The 20,974-nt window shown below is 44.6% G+C and overlaps 1 protein-coding gene across 1 annotated transcript in view; it reads left to right on the top strand.

The window, feature by feature from the left end:
• LOC119148382 (glutamate receptor ionotropic, NMDA 2B) overlaps positions 1-20,974 on the top strand; it is a 180,140-nt gene that overhangs the window by 115,275 nt on the left and 43,891 nt on the right. The window contains exon 4 of the mRNA XM_037388457.1: positions 12,706-12,820. Within this exon, the coding sequence (XP_037244354.1) occupies positions 12,706-12,820 (115 nt within the window). The remainder of the gene's footprint in view (positions 1-12,705; positions 12,821-20,974) is intronic.

Raw genomic sequence — 20,974 nt, 5'->3', positions numbered from 1 at the left:
AAAGAATTTCAAATCCCCCCCTACCCGTTGGTGGGTTTTTTTTTTTGGTGTTAAAAGTTTGCTTTTCAGTTTAATGTGTGGGTAGGGGAGGCCCATCTGCCTCTTTGAAACCTTGTCCTTGGGCAAGAGTGAAGTCTCTCTCTTGCACTTGAAGGTTCTCCTTGAGGGAAGGTGATGGGAAGTTGCAGAGGGGAGCTCCAGCTGATAGGCATCCCAGAAGGGTTATGGCTTTGAAAAGTGCTTATGTGACACTGGAGGTTATGACTTTTTTTTTTGAAGGGACTGTGTCATTTGGTGTCTGGAGTCTGAGTCAATGACGTTTAAGCACCCAAGATGTGTTGGAGAAAAAGGAGGAGTGAGAGATTTCTGAAAGGTGCCTTCTCTGGAGGCTGCTTTTTCTGAAGTGATCATAGTGACTGCTGCCAACAGAAAAGGGTGCAGACAACTCATATGCTGCCACAATATGTGCACAGCAAGAGCTGCGGAAATGATGCAGCTGAAGGTACTGAATGAGACCAGAACTAGAGCCCACATTATCCCACCTGGTGCTCATGCTAATTCCCAAGCTTTCAGGGTGTGTCTGCACTCTATCAGGACTTGTGTGTGAGGTTTTTACGTTATGTTTTAGTTTGTTAGCTTAAGCACCAATTAAAGGTGAAATCAGTTAAGTTTCTGCTCAAATTAAATAAACTTGCCTAGGTCTTATCTGAAAAGCCTTGCGGCTCTGGGTAGCAGAGCTGGTTGAACTGGAGGGAGCTGTGATATGGTAATAGATGTGGGAATTGATCTTCTGCTGCACTCTCCATGGAAATGGTCTCACTCCCAGCACGCTTGCTGTTTCCATCTGTGCTATGTTCAGGCTTCCTGCAGTGGGCACTGTGGCCTGGGATCCTCAGACGCATGTTGGAAAACCTTATTCACAGTATTTCTAGGTCCAAGGAGTCCTGGAAGTCTCCTGAGGGAAGAAATATTCTTGGGAGATTTCCCACTCTCTTCAGGAGAGAGAAGGGAAAGGATTCATATAATATATCCCAAATTTGGACCTTGTACTTATTTCAGACCTCCTGACACTCTTTTATTGGGCATGATGTTAGCATCATGCCTGAGGCTTTTTTAAACTGACCTTTTCTCTGAGAAGAAGCAGAGGAGTAATTCAAGATCAAATGCAGGTCTAGAGTAAAATGACACATTTACTTCACTGGAGATGCAGCAACACAGGCTGAAGCTCACTCTTTCTCTCACTTTTCTTGTTCAGGAAACACTGAGGGTACAAATTTTATTTCTTTTTTATATAGGCAACTACCTTCCAGTGGCCTGCTGCAGGGACCTAACCTATGCATTATGGTTACCTCTCCCCATTGTCTGTGTATATCAGACATCTGAGTCACTTGCCGCTTGCCTGGCCTCAGATGCCATAATAGTCAGTGTCTAAATTGGGCATGTGGAGTAAGTGATGGAGTATAACCCGGAGTCTTCTCAGGCTGTTGGAGAAATTACTGATTTACAAAACCATAAAGTCACAGTGCTGGGTCATTGTAGCTCCACTTCTTTTGCATTAATTCCTGGAAAGTGATGGTTTTTCAGCTGCTGCATGCTTCAGTCTGTCCCACAGAAAGCAAAAAGCCTGATCTATCAGCAATGCTCTACCTCTTCCCTTGTTGATATGCCTTTACTCTGTTCTAGAGAAACATAATTTCTTCAGTGCCATGCCCTGGGTTGTTTTTCTCCTTCTGTCTTCAACCTCATTGCCAACACTGCTGAGGAATAAGCCTGAGTAGTTGCAGTGCCATATTGGGCACCTCCTAGGTGGACCCCATTTGTATGTTTCACAGAGGCTCCTGAACATCCAGCAGCAGAGAAAAAAATCTTCAGTCACTACCAATCGGGTCTAGGCGTTGAACTGTTGACCAGAAGGCAAATACTTATTTTCTTTTTGCACCTTTCAGGCCCTAGGAATGGATCCCAAAAGGTTTTCTGGAGCACTGTGTGAGAATGCTGAAGTGCACTGACCGTATCAACAGATACAGTCACCTTCCTTGTGCTTCTCAAGACCTTGTGTAGCCCCGGACACCACTCTCTTGCCGAAAGGAAGAGAGAGAGGGCGTGTAACTTCATTTAACAAAGCCTGGACTACAAACTACATCACAAAACACTCTACAAAGTTAATAATACAAGGCAGAAGTCGGATGTGATATAAATGATGTAAATGTGTGAACACTGAGTAGGACTTTGGCAGTGTTCCCAGCTGTGTTCAAAATGTACCCATGATATTTCTATCTCCCATATTGGGAACCCACTAGAGACAGGCAAAAAAGACTTAGGTTGAGTTTATTATCCATATTTATCATTCATTTCAGAATAGCATCTTCCTCCCACACTGATCCATCCTCATGGCACTACGTATGCACTCAACTCAAAGCAGGAGGCTTCACACTCTGACTTTTGGGGCAGTAGTTGAGAATGGTAAGATAGGTTTGAAGCCTATTCACATTCAGTGTGTGTTGGGAAACCCAAAATAGATGGTGCGAGAGAATATGGACACTGCAGCTATGCAGGTAGAAGTAATAAAAAAGGTTTGCAAGCTGTCAACTCATGGGACTTTGGGACAGAAAGGAGGCTTGCCTGATTGTAGGAACTCAGGCAAAAGACTGGAAGGAGATTCTTGATATTTATCTCCCTTTTATGTTTTCCCAATGTTTGAAAAAAGGATGATGTCAGTGGAAGAAGGGCACAGAGGTGTTCCGGCTGTGATCAGAGTGGGGATGAGCAAAGGCTGGGGGCTGAGGATTTGCAGGGTAATTTTTGAGCAGTGCCCCAGCAATGGCTGTGTTGGAAGTGCTGATGAAGGTGATGGCTGGCAGTAGAGAGCCTATGGGAAGGATGGCATAGGTGGCAGTTTGGGTGGAGAAGCTGTGGCACAGGGAAGGGTGCTGGTGGTGAGGAGGGTACTGATTGCAGCAAGTGTTACAGTAGCATTGGAGTGCTAATCGCAAGTGAAGACAAGGGTGGCTAATTACAGGCATGATAATGAAGAGGAAGAGGAGGGAGGCTCAAGGAGAAGTGATGAAGCCTGTGATTTTGGCATTTTGTTATGGAGAAGCTGCTGCTCAGTGCAGAGCTACAAGGGGTTCAGCTCTGGTATTAACTGAAGCTGCATTCTCCACATATGCCAGCTTGTGGCTTGCTTGCTTCCCCTTCTGTCTCTTCACTTTCTTTGCTACTGCAGCATTTTCCCTGTTTGCATGTAGCGTGGAAAAAAATGCATTATGTTTTTGTGTAGAAAAAAAAAAAAAAGAAAAGAAAAAGAAAAAAAAGGAAATCTTAGACACCACCCCACTGGTGATGCATCCTCTGCCCCTTGTCAGGCAAATGCTAGCTCGGAGGTCTTCTCAGGAAGAATGAGGTTGTCCTAATGCTACAAAGAAAAAAATCACAAGGAAATTGGGGTGGGTGGGGTGGGTGGGGTGGGTGAGGGGGGGGGGCGGGGGGAGAACAAAAAAAACCCCCACCAAACCAACCTCAAACCCCCTAATTGTTCTGAGACCTTCCTCAGCCCAGGGAAGGGTTAATGCTTTAAATGCAATGTAATTTCAGCGGCACTAAAGAACAAGTTTCCATGGAAACATCAACCCACGGAGGGAGAAAAGAGGGAGAAGGGAGAGGGAGCCGCACTGGAGAGAGAGTAACTCTTCTGGCAAAGGATGAGCAGTCTCCAGACCTCCACACAGTCACTGACAGGAGTGATTATTTGTTTGTTTGTTTTAATCGATTCCTCCTTAGAGATGTGATAGGGAAGAAAGTGATAGGGTGCCATCTTCACCGAACTGCTACAGACCCAGGAAAATCCAGTCACACTTTTTGGACTCAGCCTCCTTGTGGGCAATGACTCTGCTTCTGCAAACGCTGTGAATTTGCTGCCATTGCAAATGTGTGAATGCTTTCAACACTTGATAAACGTTGAACAACCCCCTACCCCCCCAATCACTTGTGCTTTCTTAGTGGGTCAAAGAAGTCAAGTTAGTCTGCTGTTTCAGAGAATGTAAAGAAGGGGTTTATTTCAATCTCTCCAGCTAGTTTAGCCTTGTCTGGCTTCTGGCAGCAGTGACGAGGACTACTCTGGCAGATTTGAGTGGTTTTCCGCAAGCCAGAAAGTCCCAAAAGCTCTAGAGGAAAGTTGATGTGCACACCTGCTTTCTGGTCTTGACTCCCTGAACAGAAACTGGGATGAGCTCTGGGTAAATACCAAGATACCCTGATGATTGATTCCCAGCACACTGGCCACCTTCAGAAGACCAAAGGGGCTGTTGACATGCACATCTACTTGGCCAGTTGTTTTAAGCTGTGGTCCACAGCCATGTGGGTCTATGGGAGATTCTCTAGGGACATGCTAAAATGATAAAGAAAAGTAGGGCTGCTGTCAGTGGGATTAAATTCACTGTACGAGGACAGAGTTCAACTGGAATATTTTTTACGGCTCTGCAAATTGACAAAGCTTGAAAAACATCATCCTGGGTGAAAAATCATTGTGGAAAGCCTCATTTGACTTCTGTTCTCTTGTCTGATAGGACAAGCAAGTTCTGACTGCTTGTCCTATCAATGTTTGTATAACTGTGTCCTAAGACAGATAAACAGATCTGAAGGACATCACTTAACCTTTCAGTATTTGTCTGTTCCTATGGTATAGCTTCTGTCAGTGACCTGTTAGGTAGATGCCAAGACATAATTATGACCCACGGTTGGCTGTTCTGACAAATGTAATTTTCTGTGTTTTTACTGCCCCATATAAACAGATTTTTAGTCCTTTCAAATGGGAGAAATACCTTGAAGACTTATTTTACTTGGGAGAAAAGTGATGTTATCTGTTCCTAATGAATAAGGAAGCATGGAAAGACGTAGCAGTAATAAATAATACTTCAAAAAAGTAATTGGCAGGAATTTATTGACTCAGTAAAGCTTTGCAGCTTGTTCCAATTTTGGGCTGAACATTTAGTTTTTATTTGATCCAGTCACTGTAACAATTTTGACCTTAAAGCTATTTTTCTATTAGCTATTTTCTGTTACTTAAAGGTTTGGTGAATCAATTCAGAAGTATATTTGTTTTTATCAAAGCATTTTGGATAAAAAAATCTTTCTGAGAATAGACTGATTTCCTATGAGATTTATATATATTTCCAACTTTAACCAGAGCATGCTCTTAAAACATTTTTCTTTATTCCTGTCTTATTTCCAGTGAGGCCAGAAGGTGTAGAGGTATATTCTCAAGCTACTGAGGACTGTGTCATTTTCCCAGCAAAAAAAGATAATTTCGGAAGAAGAGTTGTAAATTAAATATTTTGAGTTTAAAATGAAATATTTTGACATGTAAATCCTGTTTGCTGTCTCTTGTGAGGAGCATGGGAATCTTATATTCCTCTTTCCCCTTCATGAAACTTGGACAGAATAAATCTCCAGTGATATCCCTTCCCCCGTTGAGGTGATGCCGTTCCTTGTAGGACTCTTTCAGGATGGCACATTACAGATGTGTTTTAACTGGGGCTCTTGTCCATAAAAGAAAGGGCAGAAGGTGTCATGCAATGGACCAGACTGTGTGGGAGCATAACTGTGCCAGAAGCTTCATTTTCTGTCCAATGTTATTACAGTTTTCAGATCTTACGGTTCTCTTTCTTTCTGACAAAATGTTGATCTCCTCATGAGAAAATGTTGTTGCCAAGTTCTTATCCCCCTTTCCCATTTAAAAAGTGGTTTTGATAGGTGATTTTTTCTGGCTCTGGCATTTGTGAAAATAGGTCAGTCAGGATGTGTGTGAGAAAAATTTGGCTTTGGTTAGGTTTCAAAACATTGCTGTGACCGACATAGTAGATGGGGCAAAATGAAGATTTATCTTGCCTTTTTTTACATAAACAGGTCACCTTATCGTAATGTATGCCTGTGTTTCCTACAAATGACCTAGCTCTCACAGTCTGGGCTTGGTACTGTCAGCAGCACCCTGGCAAAGGGAGTGTGAAATGCCACTAGACCTGAATGGCACCATCTCTTTCTCCCTTTCTATCAAAGGCAATGACTGCATAGGATGAAAAGCAAATGGGAGATCAGGCCCTAGATGGTATTAGGTACATGGAAGAAAAAAATACTGTGGAAACTCTGAAGTTCACTGAAGTAGTTGGACAAACAGCCTTTCACCTAGGTTTCATTACTATCATTTCTGCTCCAGGTTGGAGCTGACCCCATGTTCCCCATTGGGAAGTAACTTGGTGACCCTGCACAGAGTCCCTGCTCTGTTCGTTTCCTGATGGACATTGGTGCATTCTGCAAAACGCTGTGCTGCTGTGCCTGAGCCTCCTCTTGCATTTTCAGGAGGGAGGCTGGAGACTGCACAGACTGTGTAAAGTGAGCTTCGCTTCTCTTTCTCAAGAATGGTCCCGTCTCATTAGGATTAAGCAATGCATGTAGCAAAGCAGCCCTGCCATTGCTCTGGCTCCCTGTGTACTCTAAGGATAGATATATCCTTGATCCCCAGGAACTGTCAGTTGAGTCTTTTTCAAATGACAAATTCATGGTAGATAAATAAAAGAAATGGGAAATAATGTGGAAGTACTATTTTTTTTATGATTAAGACAGGAAGTGGTGGAAAAGATTCATTCTTCCACTGTATATAGGAGCTGTCACTTGGAAGTCTAAGCACAGGTACCTCGTTTTCAAAACAACTTTGCTGAGTATGATGGAGAAGCAGCAAGGATAGAGCAGTAGAAATTGGTCTTCCACTGGAAATGGTGATTTCACAGGTCAGATCAAACACCAAGAAAATCCATCTTCCTAGAGGTGAGGGGCTAGAATCTCAGCAGATCAACAGCATCACTCCCTAGATGTCAGCTGAATATCACTGATTTATTCCAGCCCAGTATCTGCCTCCTTGTCTTTTAAAAAGGTGTGGACAGCAGGGAGAAACCAAATTAATCTCTTATATCTCTGTTATCTTGTAGCCCTAGGGATATTTACTAATCTAGATGCTCTCCTAACCTCTTTGCTTAATGAAAACAGTCTTGAGCTCTGGGCATTTCTCTAAGTCTGCTGGACAGGATGGTTCTCAATAGTATAAAATGGCTGTAGCCTGGACAGATTTTCTGGTGCAGGATGCCTGCACAATTTGGAATTTGGTTGGTCTCTTTTCTACACTTGCTTTCTTTCCTGCAGTGCATCTCCCTGGATTCAATGGTAACACTGACAGTGAGACAGAAAGGAGCAAATGAGGAAAAGTGAGATACTGTTACTTTAAGATTTATTTTTTCTAGCAAATGGTTGCTTCTGTTTTTTTCCTATCTTGTTTTGGTTCTTCGTAATAGCAGAAAGAAGAGTCCATGCCCCTTGTTACATAAAATCAGCTGTGCTCGTGCCCTTTATGTGAAATCCCTTCACTGTAAATTGTACCTGACACCAGACAGATGTTACACAGACACAGCCAGATGTGTCTGCCTTTCACAACTCCACAAGCCACGGGCACCACAGCAGTGGGAAGCAGTGCAGGTGACTGGGACAGCGCAGGGCAGTGAGCGATGGGAGAGCCTCTGAAACGCTCAGCCAGGGTCAGTACCAGCCATGGGAATTTTGATCGAATCATAGAGTTGTTTAGGTTGGAAAAGACCTTTAAGATCATTGGCCTAGGCAGAACCCATTCTCATGTTCTTGGGGATGAGCAGTTGGGTTTGATATCCTGTGGAGACTGCTTTATCTCAAGAACACCTCATGCACTCATAGCTGGATCTGGGTGGCTGTTGTGCATGTATTGACTGTCCTCTGAGGCAGAGTCAGCCACAGAAATGTTGAGCGATGATATGAAGAAAAAAAATCTGTATTATTTTAAGCTTTCCATGGGTTTGGAGAATCCATGGAGAATCATGGTTTAAATCAGAAGTCGAAGGGGTCAGTTGCAGTTTTCTCATTAAAAAAAAACCCAACCTACACTATTTCAGTCTCTCAGATGAGAGCAGAAGCTATTAACAGCATAGTTAGTGCTGGTTAAATCTTTGTCAATCACTTGCCACTTGAAGGTCAGAATTCTTATTTGTAGATAAATGAACTGATCCTAAACTCCCTTTTCCCTGTCCTTTGAGTCCGCCCACCTTTCTGTCTGTCCATCCTCATCCAGGAGCAGGCGTGCAGAGCGGGCAGGACCTGCTGCAGGGAAGGGACTAATGCACTCTGCCAAAGCTTTTTGCATCAACCCAGGCTGGGTAGGTCTTGCTAGTGCTGAGCAAGGGAACATGGTTTGGAGCTGTGGACCTTGTGCTGAAATGCAGTATTGAGCTCGTCTTTGCTCTTTCCTGGGCACGAAGTACGTCTGGGCAGGCAGCTATGCCTGTCCCTGGTACCTCTGGCTGATGGGTTTTTGGTGTTGTCTCTAGTGGAAGGAGAAAGGCTATTTCATCATGCAGATTCTGCAGGGTAAAGGCCTTTCACTGTCTTCACCTCACTGCTGTTATGTTTGGCCTTGGTGTTTTCACATTACAGTGAGTTTCCAAAGAGGCTGATGGTGGTCTGCATCCCCATCCCCTTGTCTGCATCGCATTCCACCTGCCTTTTACTCTACAAATTGTCTCTGTCAGAGGTATCACATAGCCTTTCTTTCCCCACCCTCCACCTACATGCTGTTTTTCCCTTGTGTGTTGGACTGCTGAGATGACTCCCAGATGCTAATGTTGGAGAGGCTGTTTTATTTATATGGCCTGTCTTATTCAGGGAAGTGGTCGATGTTAGAATAATCATGCAATTTCAAACAGACTGTGTGTCTCATTGGAGCGTAACAAGCACTGACAGGGCACAAGGGTGTGTGTGTGTGTGTGCATGCACGCACTTATGTGTGAGGCAGGGAGTGTGATGGACTGAAAAGCAAGGCAATGTCCAAATTTTCCCACCCAGCCAGCAGGTTCAGGAGGAGCCGATTCCCGCCAAGGCACTTGGAAGCAGGAGTAGGAGTGGTTAATGCTGATTTCAAATGCATCTCCTTCAGAGCTGTCTCTAGAGCAGAGAAAAAATTAGTTAACACCCTCCCTGTCTACCCCCAAGCCCCCTCTGCCTGCCACACTTGTCTCTCCAGGCTTTCTCCATCACCAGCTCAAACCGTTTAAAGTATCATCTCTCTGCTGGTCCTAAATTGGTCATCTGATGTGGTTTTAATGCTCTATTTCCTGTGTCAAGCAGCCTTTGAAACACTCTCCATTAGCCTCAGGGCTGACAGCCACACATCTAGGGTGGGTGATGTCACCTAATGGTCAGAGCACGGGATGGGAAGTCAGGTCCCCCTGAGACTGATTTGCTTTGTGCCCAAGGACACATCCCTTCCTTCTTTGTTCCTGCCTGCTTGTCCATACCACGGGGCTCACAATGTCAGACTGTTTCCACAGTGTTGTGTGTATTTCGCTCCTACCAGATGAGTTTGGGCATTGCAGCCACTGCATCTCCACTGGACTGGGGAAGGGCTTGACCCTTCCATGCTGGCATCAAGCAGCTCCAGAAATGCACATATAAGCAAAATTGTTTGCTGAAAGATGTTTCTAGCAAATTAAATTGAATTAAATTGCTTGTGTCTTCCCCCCTACGCCCTCCTTTTTCTTCATCCTGGAGTCCAAAACATCCAGGGAATTATGGATTAAACCCTTTACAGGCACAGTTTCATCTTAGGTTGCCTTACCTGTATGCACAGCCTGCTGCCCTCGCATTGCAGCTGGTGGCTCAGTGCAGACATGCCAGGGAGTCTCCCAGCCCCTTGATTGCCTGTGGGGTACTGGAGTGAGTGTAGGCTGTAGGGAGGAAAGAAATCCCCCTGGCCAGAGCAGGCAGCAGTAGTGCTGGCATACCTGGGCAGCACTGCTGCTGAAGGGGATGACTCTTGCTGCAGTAGTGATGGAGGGCAGAGCCAGTCGAGTGTGGCTGCCTTGCACCACACTGCTGACTTGGCCTGCCAGGGAGTCCTTCAAGCCCTGATGCTTTGTCACGCAGGCATCCCCTTGCTCAGCACACCCGAGCAAGCCCTGCAGCTCCCTGTGTGCTGCTTTTACCCTGCATCCCTGTGTAGGTGACAGGACCCAGCAAGCCACAGAAGTGCAGGGAAAGCTGGGGAGGGGGGGGGGGGAGTAGCTGCTCCTTCTGCACTCCTCCTGAAAACTTTTGTAAACATGTTGCTAATGGGTTCAAAAGAAAATCCTCTGAAGAGTTATTGTGCCAAATTTGGAGACTAATTTCAGTCATTAAGGTGTGAAGTGAGGGATTTTAGTACTGTTTTAAGTGTGAATCTCAAGGCAGCTCCAAGGATCAGAATCACTGATGGTCCCTCCTTGATTATTATTATTTGGTTTAATCTTTCTGGTGGAAAATGAAGAGAAATTACACCCTCTTGTGTCATACCTGTTGCTGATTTCTGTGAAATCTTCTTGTCAGGCTGTGCAAGGGAGATTCCCATAATGGCATCATTCTCAGATGGGAGGGGAAAGAGGGCTACGAACTGTTTAATATTGCTGTTTGTTTAATTAGATATTGGCACTTCTTTCTAACTACTGACATATAAAGCTACAACTCCCATCAGGCTAATGGCATCTTCATCTTCTCAGAGACTTGCTTTGTGTTTACTCTGGTGGCCAGTGCAGAGAAGTCATGAAATTGTAATCTTGGTCCACTGGAGGGTTTTTCCCACAACCAGAGCCTCAACTAGGTCTGGTAGGTTGCACAAACCTGGTGACGGTCTGTGCCTGGCATCCCTCGGTATCAGAGCAATGCAAAGAGCTGGAAAATAAATGCCAGAAAAAGAGCATATTTGGTCCTGACATGGGATATTTTACACCATTACAAACAATGGCATGGCTAAGATTTTCCATGTGGCTGGTGTTCTGGGGTTCTGTCAGTGTTTGGGTGCTGAATGGGTCTGCCTTTCAGAAAATAACCAATAGTTTGCCTTTGAAAATCATCCTGCTGCAAATGTTTCATGCTGGGCTCCCTTATGGCTGTGTTTCCTACTCTGTGCGCATCCCTTGAAGGTCACAACATGGAGCAAGTCTGGAATTTCCTTTAGAAATAAACATAACTGCTGATTGCACTTGGTAATGGGGAATTAGTGGATGAATTTAGTTGATTTAAGACAAAAAAGTTTGGGAATGGAAGAAGGTGAAATCATGACTTGCTTTTTTATTTATTTGAAGAAGTTTCCCTGTTACCAATGCTTTCATTAGATTAGCAGACACTTCCCTGTGTGCAGGTAGTGGGAAAGCCTGAACCCACTGAAAGAAAATATTTTTTTTCCCTCTTTTTTTCTTGACATTGGTTCAAATTGAGTTCGGAAGGGATAAACAGAAGCTAAATATCAGGAAATGTTTCCTGCTGTCATGGTGTAATAGAGCAGAAGAACCTCTCATGTTTGTTATGGAAATGTTGCTTGTGTAATTTATAGGAGAACTGGGCAGAACACGGGAGGGCAGAGTCCTGGGGCTAGCCTGGCAGGCAGCTTGGTCACCTCTGCCTCTCACGGTGGTGTGGTGCTACTGTGACAGAGCAGGTGTATAAAGGCAAAATCTACTTCATGCAACAGGATTGTGAATTGAAGTGAAATATATGAACAGGAGAAACTGTCAGAGAGCCACAAAGAAGTCATATAAGCCACTGAACTGTGAAATGTATATTTGCCTCCTCCTCTTCCCCACAGGCTCATTCTGGATGGTCTGACAGTTAAGAAAACAATAGACCTAATTCTCATTTACAGCAACACCACTTTAACATGCTCTCACAATGCAGCAAGGCCTTGAAATGAGTGTAGCTATAATCTCAGCCCACTTAAAGGTCTTCCCAGACCTTGCCAGAGCTGAGCAAAGAGGCCTTAGGATAAATAAGATCGAAGCCTGGGCTGTTTAATAGTCCATTTGTACAGCTGACATGAGATGCCCCTGAGGGGAGTGCCTCACACAGAAGTGATGGGGCCTTTCCAGACAAAGAGAATCAATAATGTTGGCTGCGTGGATTTGCAGGGCTGATCACCCTTTAGTTTGATCTTGCCAGGTACAAAGTATGACTATGTCTCTAGGGAAAAGGACTTTCACTGGGCTATCTCAGCATCCCCTGTCCCTTTTCCTAAGCTGCTTCAGAGGATCATTTGGGCCCCACGAGGTGTGCTGACTCTGATGGGGATGGAGCTTCTTGCAGGTGTGTTGCTCCTTCCTCGGCTCTCTGTAGGTTCCTGTATCATTGTCTTGATGTTTGGGCTGGAGGGAGGCTATCTCCACTGTTTCACCTGTAGGCCATCACTGTCCTCAAATGACATGTGAAATCCCTTTTGAAGAGTGAGCAAAGTGTAGGCTGTGGAGTATGTTTACATGGCTAATTGCTATGGATCTTTTTGCTCTTTGTGGTAAGGGGAAATCAGGGACTGTGGGCACACATGTGTGCATGCGACTCTTAGGTGTGTTTTCAGAAATTCATTGAGAGCCAACATAGGACATTGCTTCCCTATCCCAGTCACAAAAAGGGGGCAATTGTCTTGCCTTGCCTGATTGCCCCAGTTCCTGGAGTAATTGTTCTTTCTCCCACTCCCTTCCTCTTAGATTTTCCATTGTTTGCATTGTGCTCCTACCCTTCTGGTGTAAGTTGCAGGGGAGAGGCAGGCTTTTTGGGGTTTGGGTTTGGTTCCCCAGTGTTAACATTCTCGTTGCTCTTTTCTCTCTCCTGCAGGTACCTGATCAATGTTACATTTGAAGGCAGGAATTTGTCGTTCAGTGAGGACGGATATCAGATGCATCCCAAGCTGGTGATCATCCTTCTGACCAAGGAGAGGAAGTGGGAGAGGGTAGGAAATGTTTGGTAATTCTCAAACTGCATCAGGGAGGAGGATGGAGGAAGGCTCTAGGCAAATAACCTCCCAGGCCTTTCTGTACTTCTTATCAAGGGCTGGCAGTCTCCTCCTTGCATCCTGGACCACGGGTATCTCCGATACACAGGCTGCTGTCTTTTCCATGCAGGATGCCATTACATTCTTCCATTAGCGTGCATAAAAAATTCATCAGCTTCCCTTCTGTAACCTCTGAATACAAGTTTTCCTGCCTTTCAGAGAAGAGACCTCCTCAGTGCCATGGGTTTCAATGGCAGAGACAAAAAGTATTTCCCTGCATGGCTTGGAGGCAGTCAAGTTCTGTACGCTAAATTGCTGTGAATGAGCTACAGCTACACTTAGTAATATACGCCAGTGTTAACTGTGCTTGATATATCTGGCCAGTGTCATTTGCAATGGGATGGTGCCTTAAGTAGGATGTGTAAGTGAAATCATATCAAGTTGTTCAAAGATCCAAATTTACATACTTCTGACTAATTTGCATGTAACCCAAAGCAGCATTTTAGAAATGGTGTGGATTTCTGTGTTAGTGCAAAGGTTTGGTTCATTTCACCTCCCACATAAATGTCAGTGGTCCAGGCTTGAAACAAGCACTCCCAAAGGGTTTGAATTGAAGTAGAGGGGGTAGTTTGATGGCTAAGAAAATAAGGTATAAAAAAGTGATGGGGTTGAGAAGGCAGAATGAAAGCAAGGAGAATTTAGCAGGACACTCAATAGGTATGAAGCAGAGCTTGGTCTGGATGTGATCATGTGTATGGCTTAGAAAAATGCCCCTTTGCCCCACCAGGCACAGAAAGCCTTTTTTCCTCAGCTGCTTGTTCTCTGCATGGTCTGCATGGACTTGCAAGTGGCCTCTGTGGTGAAACTCAGGAAGAAATTAATGGGGAAACGAGAATGAAATAGGGAGCTGTCAGGAGCGATGCATTCAGAAGAGGGCTGGAGGAACAACTTTTGAAGGAGGCAGGAGTGCCACCTCATTATTGCCTGGCAGGCACTAAGCTCTCCCAGTAGTTGCAGTTTGGGAAGAGGGTGAAAGGCCCCAGCTTGTGCATGACTTCCAGGAAGACCTTCTGTCTCATAGTCTTGGCACTGTGTAGACCAGATGGGAAGGTATGGTCTGGGAGAGACAGCAGAGGTCTCAGTGAAACAGGAGTGTGAGGAAACATATGGCATGGCATCAGCATGTGGACAATTCTTGGACATGTTTGGAGGCAGGCTGGCTGGATATTGCACAGGGGGTGGGCAGGCAAGGCTCAGCCTGCAGAGACCTCACGTCAGGCTCTGTCCATCACACAGCTTCACTAAAGCCCACCAGGCAAAGTGCAGGAAGATTCCTAGCTGGCATTAAATTTGTTCTCACAGAGGATAACTCCATTGTCAGAGCAGGAAAACGAGGCAGGAGCAGTGTGAATCCTGCTAGGGATTATTAGCAGGGCTGGTTGGGGGAATCTGTTGCTGGAATGCTTTGTAGGCTCTCGGGAGGCACAGCTAAATGCAGGTCTGTTTTTTCCTGCTTGCCACATGCATTATCCCTATTGCATCCTCTGTGAGAGATGGGGGGGCTTCTATGAGTGGTAAGAGAGGTTGTTCAGTCTCTGAGGGTATATCCATGGTCTCTCAGATGAACCAGACAAATAGTGGAAGGGATACTGGTGAGCTGAACTGTTGGGATTAAACCTGGGACTTGCCAAGCCTTGCTGACTGTGGTGACTACTTGGCGTCCATTAAACCAGAACAGTTCTTCAGTTCATAAGACCTGGGGCTGGATTGAAATGTGACTATGAAGAACTATGGTATTAGTAGTATGAAAAGCCCATAGTGCTTCCTCAACACAAATGTTTTACCCTGAAGTGGGTGTCTTGCTCAGATTATTATAATCAAACTCTGAGCCGTTCGAATTTTATGCTGGCAGGTTCTTCCTGGAAAAAACAGATGTCATCTCCAACATGCTCTGATCACAGACAAATACCTTTCATACCTGGAACCTCATAGTCTTTTTCTTAATTTTCTCCATTCAGTTGAAATGCAAACATTAAAATGTAAGGGTGAAACAGAGCTGTTTGTGACAAAGATCATAGTTTTGTTCTGTGTTTGCAGAGGGTCAGGCAAAGCAGAGTGCTGGCCCTTAACAGAGCTACCAGGCAGGCCAGAAATTATTAATATATTATTAGTACAGAATCCCAATACCTTTGTAAGTGCATTGCTTTGCAGTGTAAAATCATCCAAACTCTCAATAATTTTTGCTAAATTAGCAACATGCTTTGACCTCCCAACTTCTAGGCAACTTCTAGAAGAATCTGCACATAGCACAGGAGGGTTTCCAAGTCAAACACTCGGGCAGTAGGAGATGGAAGATGGAAGACTGCATGGGAAACACTGATTCAGTCCACTTGTGTGCGTTCATTATAGCTCAGTCTTTAACTACATCTCTGCACTTTTATGCATGATCAGATGCTGTGCCTGGAAGGAACATCAAAAGGTCATTTAGTCCCTTCCTGTGCCCAAGGGAGGGATCAACTAGATGGAAGTTATTCCTGACAGATGTTTGTCTCACCTGTTCTGAGAGTCCTTCCATGCTAGAAACTCCATGAAATCCTGAGGCAACCTCTTCCCACAGCTTCTTTCTCCTTACTCTAGAAAGTTTTTCTAATGTCTAACCTAGATTTCCCTGACTGCAGTTTAAGCCCATTACTACTTGGCATCTCCCTAGTGGACACAGAGAATTGTTTATTCTCTTCCTTTTTTTATCTTCCCTATGTATGTTTGAAGGCTTCTATCATGTTTTCTCCCAGTCACCTCTGCTGTAGATTAAACAAGAATTTGTTCAGTCTCTCCTGGTGGTAGGTCATGTTTTCTAGTCTTCTGATCATTTTCATTACTCTCCTCTGGATTTAGTAACAGTTTGCTGCTTGGTACAGCTTGGTGCAGTTGATTCTTGAAAGATGGCAAATAGATTATAAGGAGTATGTGTCTTAGGGTATACATATATAAAGAAATGTTTTAAAAACAGGTGTGAAGCCTTCCATTTTCTGAGCAGCAAAGATGCAGACAGTGACTAAACTGTTTCAGGATTTCAGCTCTGTGAAATTTTTTGAGATTTTGATTTTTCATCCCAATTTGGGAAGAAATATCTTCAAACCCTCACCAGTTATTTCAGAACAGGAATTAATTTTCCAGAAGAGCTACAGCTGTCCCCAGACTCTGATGATGATAAATCTCCTCCTACGTTCTTCAGACAGACTGAAGCCTCATAGGGCTGACATGAAAGAACATGCAGAGCAACCAGTTTCTGGAAAGGGGAAGTAACCTGAGCTCTTCTGTTCTTGTAGCCATGAGTACCAATTGCTTTTGTAATAAGCAAATGTGCTGCATTTCGTTCACTTCTCTGTTCTCTGCTCCTTAGGGGGACAAGGCTGAATGTCTTCCTTCACTACCTTTTAAGTAGCTAGTTAGTGGAGATCTTTGCTTCACAGGCCAGACAGCCTAGATGTGTTTTGGGTGCCTAGATGCCCCTGTTGTATGTATTATAGAGGGGTAGGTATGCAGATGGAGGTGATGAAGGAGGTCCACCCTTACACCCCATGAAAGGCCCTGCCTCAATGTAGCCATGAGCTGGTGCCAGAGGTCTTGCAAGGTGAGCCACAGGCTCAGTACTACACTAGGGCTTGTGTCTGTAGGTTGTGATGTTTTGTGTGGAAAGTTTTCACCCAGATATTTTATCTAGTGGCCTTTCTCCTCTGCTCTCATATAATCCCACATCTGATCAGGACTTATTTCTGGATTCATGATACCTTTGTGAGAGCTGGCAAGTGCTGCTGTCCAGCTCTTGATCACATCCCCTTCACTGCTGAGGCAGGGCACAGCAGTCCTGCCCCATCAGCTCTGTGCTCCTGTTTGCTGCCTCACTTCCCCCAACGAACCTGGGGATGGCACAGTTACTGTCTCTGGGGCCATCTTTGGGATTCTTTCTCTAATTTCTAGTGACTTTTGCATCACTTGTATCACTAGGTTGTTCTCAGCCTCTCCCTTTTGCTGATGCTTCTCGCCTCTTTCCTTAGGTGTGTCACCAGGGGTTCAGAGCACCTTTCCATGCAGCTCATGACAGCAACCTCTTGTGCAACCCTGCAGAGTCCTTTGATTCGCAGGCTCCCTGGGGCATCTCTTACCATGCATGCTTCAGTAACTCCTGCTTCTAGCTGGATGAGCAAAGCCCCAGGTGATGGGCTGGGTCAAGGTGCCACTACAGGACATTTTAGAGAAGGACAAAGAAGAAACTTAAGCTAAAAGATTCATTCTCTCCGCTGCATGTGCTAATCCTCTGCCCCTGTCAACCCTCACCCCCCTCAGCAGATAAAATGTTTGGCTGCTGCTGCTTCTATAATTATCAGTGTTTGACTTTTGAACTCTTGAAAATCAATTAGCAGCAACTGTTCTGCTTCCTTTAGCCACCCGTGTGCCCATGACTACAAATTCATGGACAGGCTGCTCTTAGCTTGTTCCTCTACACCATTGCATACATTAGTGCTCCGTGGGCACAGGGCCATTTGCTGTGACATGCTGTCAGCTGCCTCAGTGACTGTGGACTTCCAGTATTTCCTAATGCTGCAATAGGTTGAAAAACGCTCCCACAACTCTCTGCTGAATGGGCTTTCCAGAGTCATGTTCAGCCTCAATCACAGTCCACGTAAGGTGAGTTTGTGAACTTGTGTGACCCTGTACCCTGCTTGGGACAGAGCAGTGCTGTGCCCATCTATTCTTAGGAAGGGTTCCTTTGGAGTGTGGGAGGGAGATACAGAAAAAAAAAAAAAAGAAGGATTTAGAAAAGAAAATGGGAAAACCATTTTTGTTTTATGAAAAAAAAAAAGAGGAAGGAGAACAAAATAAGCCTTTGGATACCCAAATTAGTTGAAAAAAGAACATTATGGTCAGTTGCTTTTCATGTCCACAGTAAGCAGAAAAAAGATGACATCTTGCTAAATTTTCAAGCAGAAACATTTCAGCTAGATATGTAGGAACAGTCCAATTGTTGACATGGTGAGGCTCATTTGCTGGTGAGGCTCATTTGCTGGAGGACACATAGAAAAATATCCAACAGCACAGGGTCTGAATCTATCTTGTCCTGCCTCAGAGCTGGTGGATGCAGTAAGTGATCTCTTGTGGTTCTCTGCCAGCCTACATTTCTGTGATTAGATTAACAAGATGAATCTGAAGAGTGTCTCACAAGAGGCCACTTATTTGATAGGAAAGAAAAACTGGGTTATGGACAAGCTGATCAGCAAAAACTTCAAGTGTGGTCCAGTGAAGACATCATTCCTGCAAGCTTCTACCATGTACCTTTTGTATGAGCAGGCAGTTGGCGTGTGAAGGCTATTGTAGGTGACTGCAAACAAAAGCCCTTATGGAGGCACTTGTCACCTCCTGCAGTCTGCAGCTTTGAAGAGCTGATGAACCACAGAGACGCTGAAGAGGCTGTAGCTTTTGATGATGATGCAGCCTTCAGGCCTGGTCTCAAGTCTTTCAGTGCATTAAAAGAAATATTCACTGTCATTTCTTTGTGTGCTTCAATGTCCCAGTGGCAGAAATAACAGGTGAGAGGGGAAGAGAACGGAAAATCTGATCAGTGTTCTTGGCTTTTAGTAAGGGTCTGATGGTACTGGCCACTCCATGAAGAACCAATATGAATCATGTAATTGTTATGTTGCCTAGCAGAAGAAATTATTTAGATTTTTTAATTTTATTTTCTGAAGAAGGCTCTTTAAAAATTAGAGAGGAACAAGAACGTAGGGTTGTAAGGTGAGAATTGCAGCTGTACAAATCCAAGCATTGCCTCTGAAGGCTCTCCTTTGCCTTTGGAAAGATGACTAGATTGTTTGAGACAGTTTCCTCCTTGTGTTGTCTGGTGCCCACCTGAGCAAGCCTTTCTGATCACTTACACAGGTATGCTTGCCTCCCTGGGTCAGGTTCTGCTCTGTGTGTGAAGTTTTGGCATCTTGCCAGCATGTCCAGGGACTTCAGAGAGGAAATGTTTTTTATTCCACTGACTCCTTTTATGGTGAGACAAGATTGGATTATTTTTACCAATCAGTCTTGTTTTGCTAATTTCCCTGTGTACATGGGGATTTATGACTCATTGTCCCTGAGGATAAATGGCATAGGAGTTTGTTTAAACCTACCCAGAGTTAGTGACTGATTTTGTTCCCATAGAACCTGTGTTTAGAAGGATATAGCTTCAATTAGGGTGGATGGACACTTCTGGATTTAAGCACATGTGGCTGAAACGAGAAAGGGAGTCTGTATGTACATCTCCCCCCTTATTTGTAATGTGTTCTTTCTGGACATTTCTCTAAGTGACTGCAATTTGCTGAATCCCTTGCTTCTCATTAGACAGCAGACTTGCATCAAAGAATACATATTTTATGGATACCCCACTCCCAAGTGAGTATCCCTTAGATACCTGATCTAGGTCACATCTGATAGTCTGTTGATGACCCTGATTCAATCAGACAACCAGATGGCTTTATTTGTGCACCTATGCTGCACACACTGCCAGGATTTGGCCTTGCTTCTCACAGTTGTCCAGGATGTAACTGTATGTATGTGCAGCTAATTATGGCCATGTTAATCGTACATTGACTCCTAAGGAGAAGGGCAGATGCAAGTGCCACACGAAGCTTTCCTTATCAGATGATAAATGGAACAATCTTTCTGAAAAAACCTCCTACATAGATCTTGTGGACACACTGATCAAATGGTATCTTTGCTGACTGATCATATCAGACCATTAGATTAGATTACTGCATCCTGCCATAATGAGCTAGTCCATCTCTTCTACCAAAGAGGACATTAGTTGGTATCTCCTCCTAACCGCCGTGTATTATGGCAGTATAAGCTGTTTGCTCTCTTTGCCTCTTGCTGAAGTGGTTCCTGACTTTGCTTGAATTTTGGAGTATATTTGTATGATTCATGAGCCTGCAGAAAAATATTCTGGCTCTTCTCCACCAGGCCCTAATCCTTGGCTACTGGAGGGAATTCTTACATTGAAACAATGACAGCTTCTTGGAGAGACCTTGTCCTCTAATGCAAATCAGATATTGGAAAATCTGGAGATCTTTATTAAGCTCAGGCTGTAGTTAGAATGCCTCCTACCATTTCCATGCTGGTGTAGCTGATGAGGGTGATAGTAGCCATCTGACCTTTACTGGGGTTGCCAACCTGACTGCTTGGACAGGGCAACCCTGAGGACTGTGTCTAGTGTACTAATGGGGTAACACTGTCCAGGCACAGGAGAAGACTGCTTTTGCCTTGGTTGCATTCTGGATAAAAGCTGTATTCTGGGGCTTTCTTCCAGCTGACTTGCCCATGCCACACAGTGAGGGAAGTCACTGTTCCCCCTTGCCACGTGTATGGGCAGTCACCTTTTGCATGTCATTATGGCTGTCCCCAGCACCCAGTTATGGACTTGGGACTCTGCTCTGCAGGGACCTGTATGAATGCTAACGAGAAAGGTGGCTTCTACCCCAAAGTAGTTACACTTTAATTAGAAGACAAAAGGCAACAGATGGGTACAGATGGACCAACGGGGGAGTACAAGGGAACAATCAGACAACATTAGTCAGCATGGTAGGCAGCAGTCTTTACACACCAACTGCCTAGCTCTAGTGAAGGCTTTGATAGGCAGCAAAGAATTATAACTGGCTTTGTGCAGACTTATGGAGGCCTTATTGAGAGTGTGAAGGGCAGATGGAAAAAATCAGTAAAGGTGCTTTTGCATACTTGGAAAGCTGCATCTGAGAAGGTGCAACAACTCAAAAATACCTGGTGCTGCTGGAAAATTTCCAGTCTTCTTAACATCCAAGGGGATAATCCTAACTTTACAGAGAACCAAAACAATTTGTGGTAAGGCTATGTCTTACAATGCAGCATGACCTCTCAGTGCAGGGCTGGTATGCTAGTGCCAGAGCCACATTGCTTCTAGTCAAAAACCCCGTTTGCCACCAGCTTGGAGGTTTCCACAGCATGTCAGGTGCTGCTGTGTATCTGTGTCCCTTTAACTGTGAGCATTTCATTGATTGTGGGTATGTGTTATCCCAGCGTATTGACAATAAACAGCCA

This window comes from Falco rusticolus, chromosome 5, assembly GCF_015220075.1.
Source record: "Falco rusticolus isolate bFalRus1 chromosome 5, bFalRus1.pri, whole genome shotgun sequence".
In the NCBI taxonomy this organism is placed as follows: domain Eukaryota; kingdom Metazoa; phylum Chordata; class Aves; order Falconiformes; family Falconidae; genus Falco; species Falco rusticolus.
The sequence above is the reverse complement of the archived record's forward strand: the minus strand, read 5'-3'. Positions and strand labels throughout refer to the sequence as shown.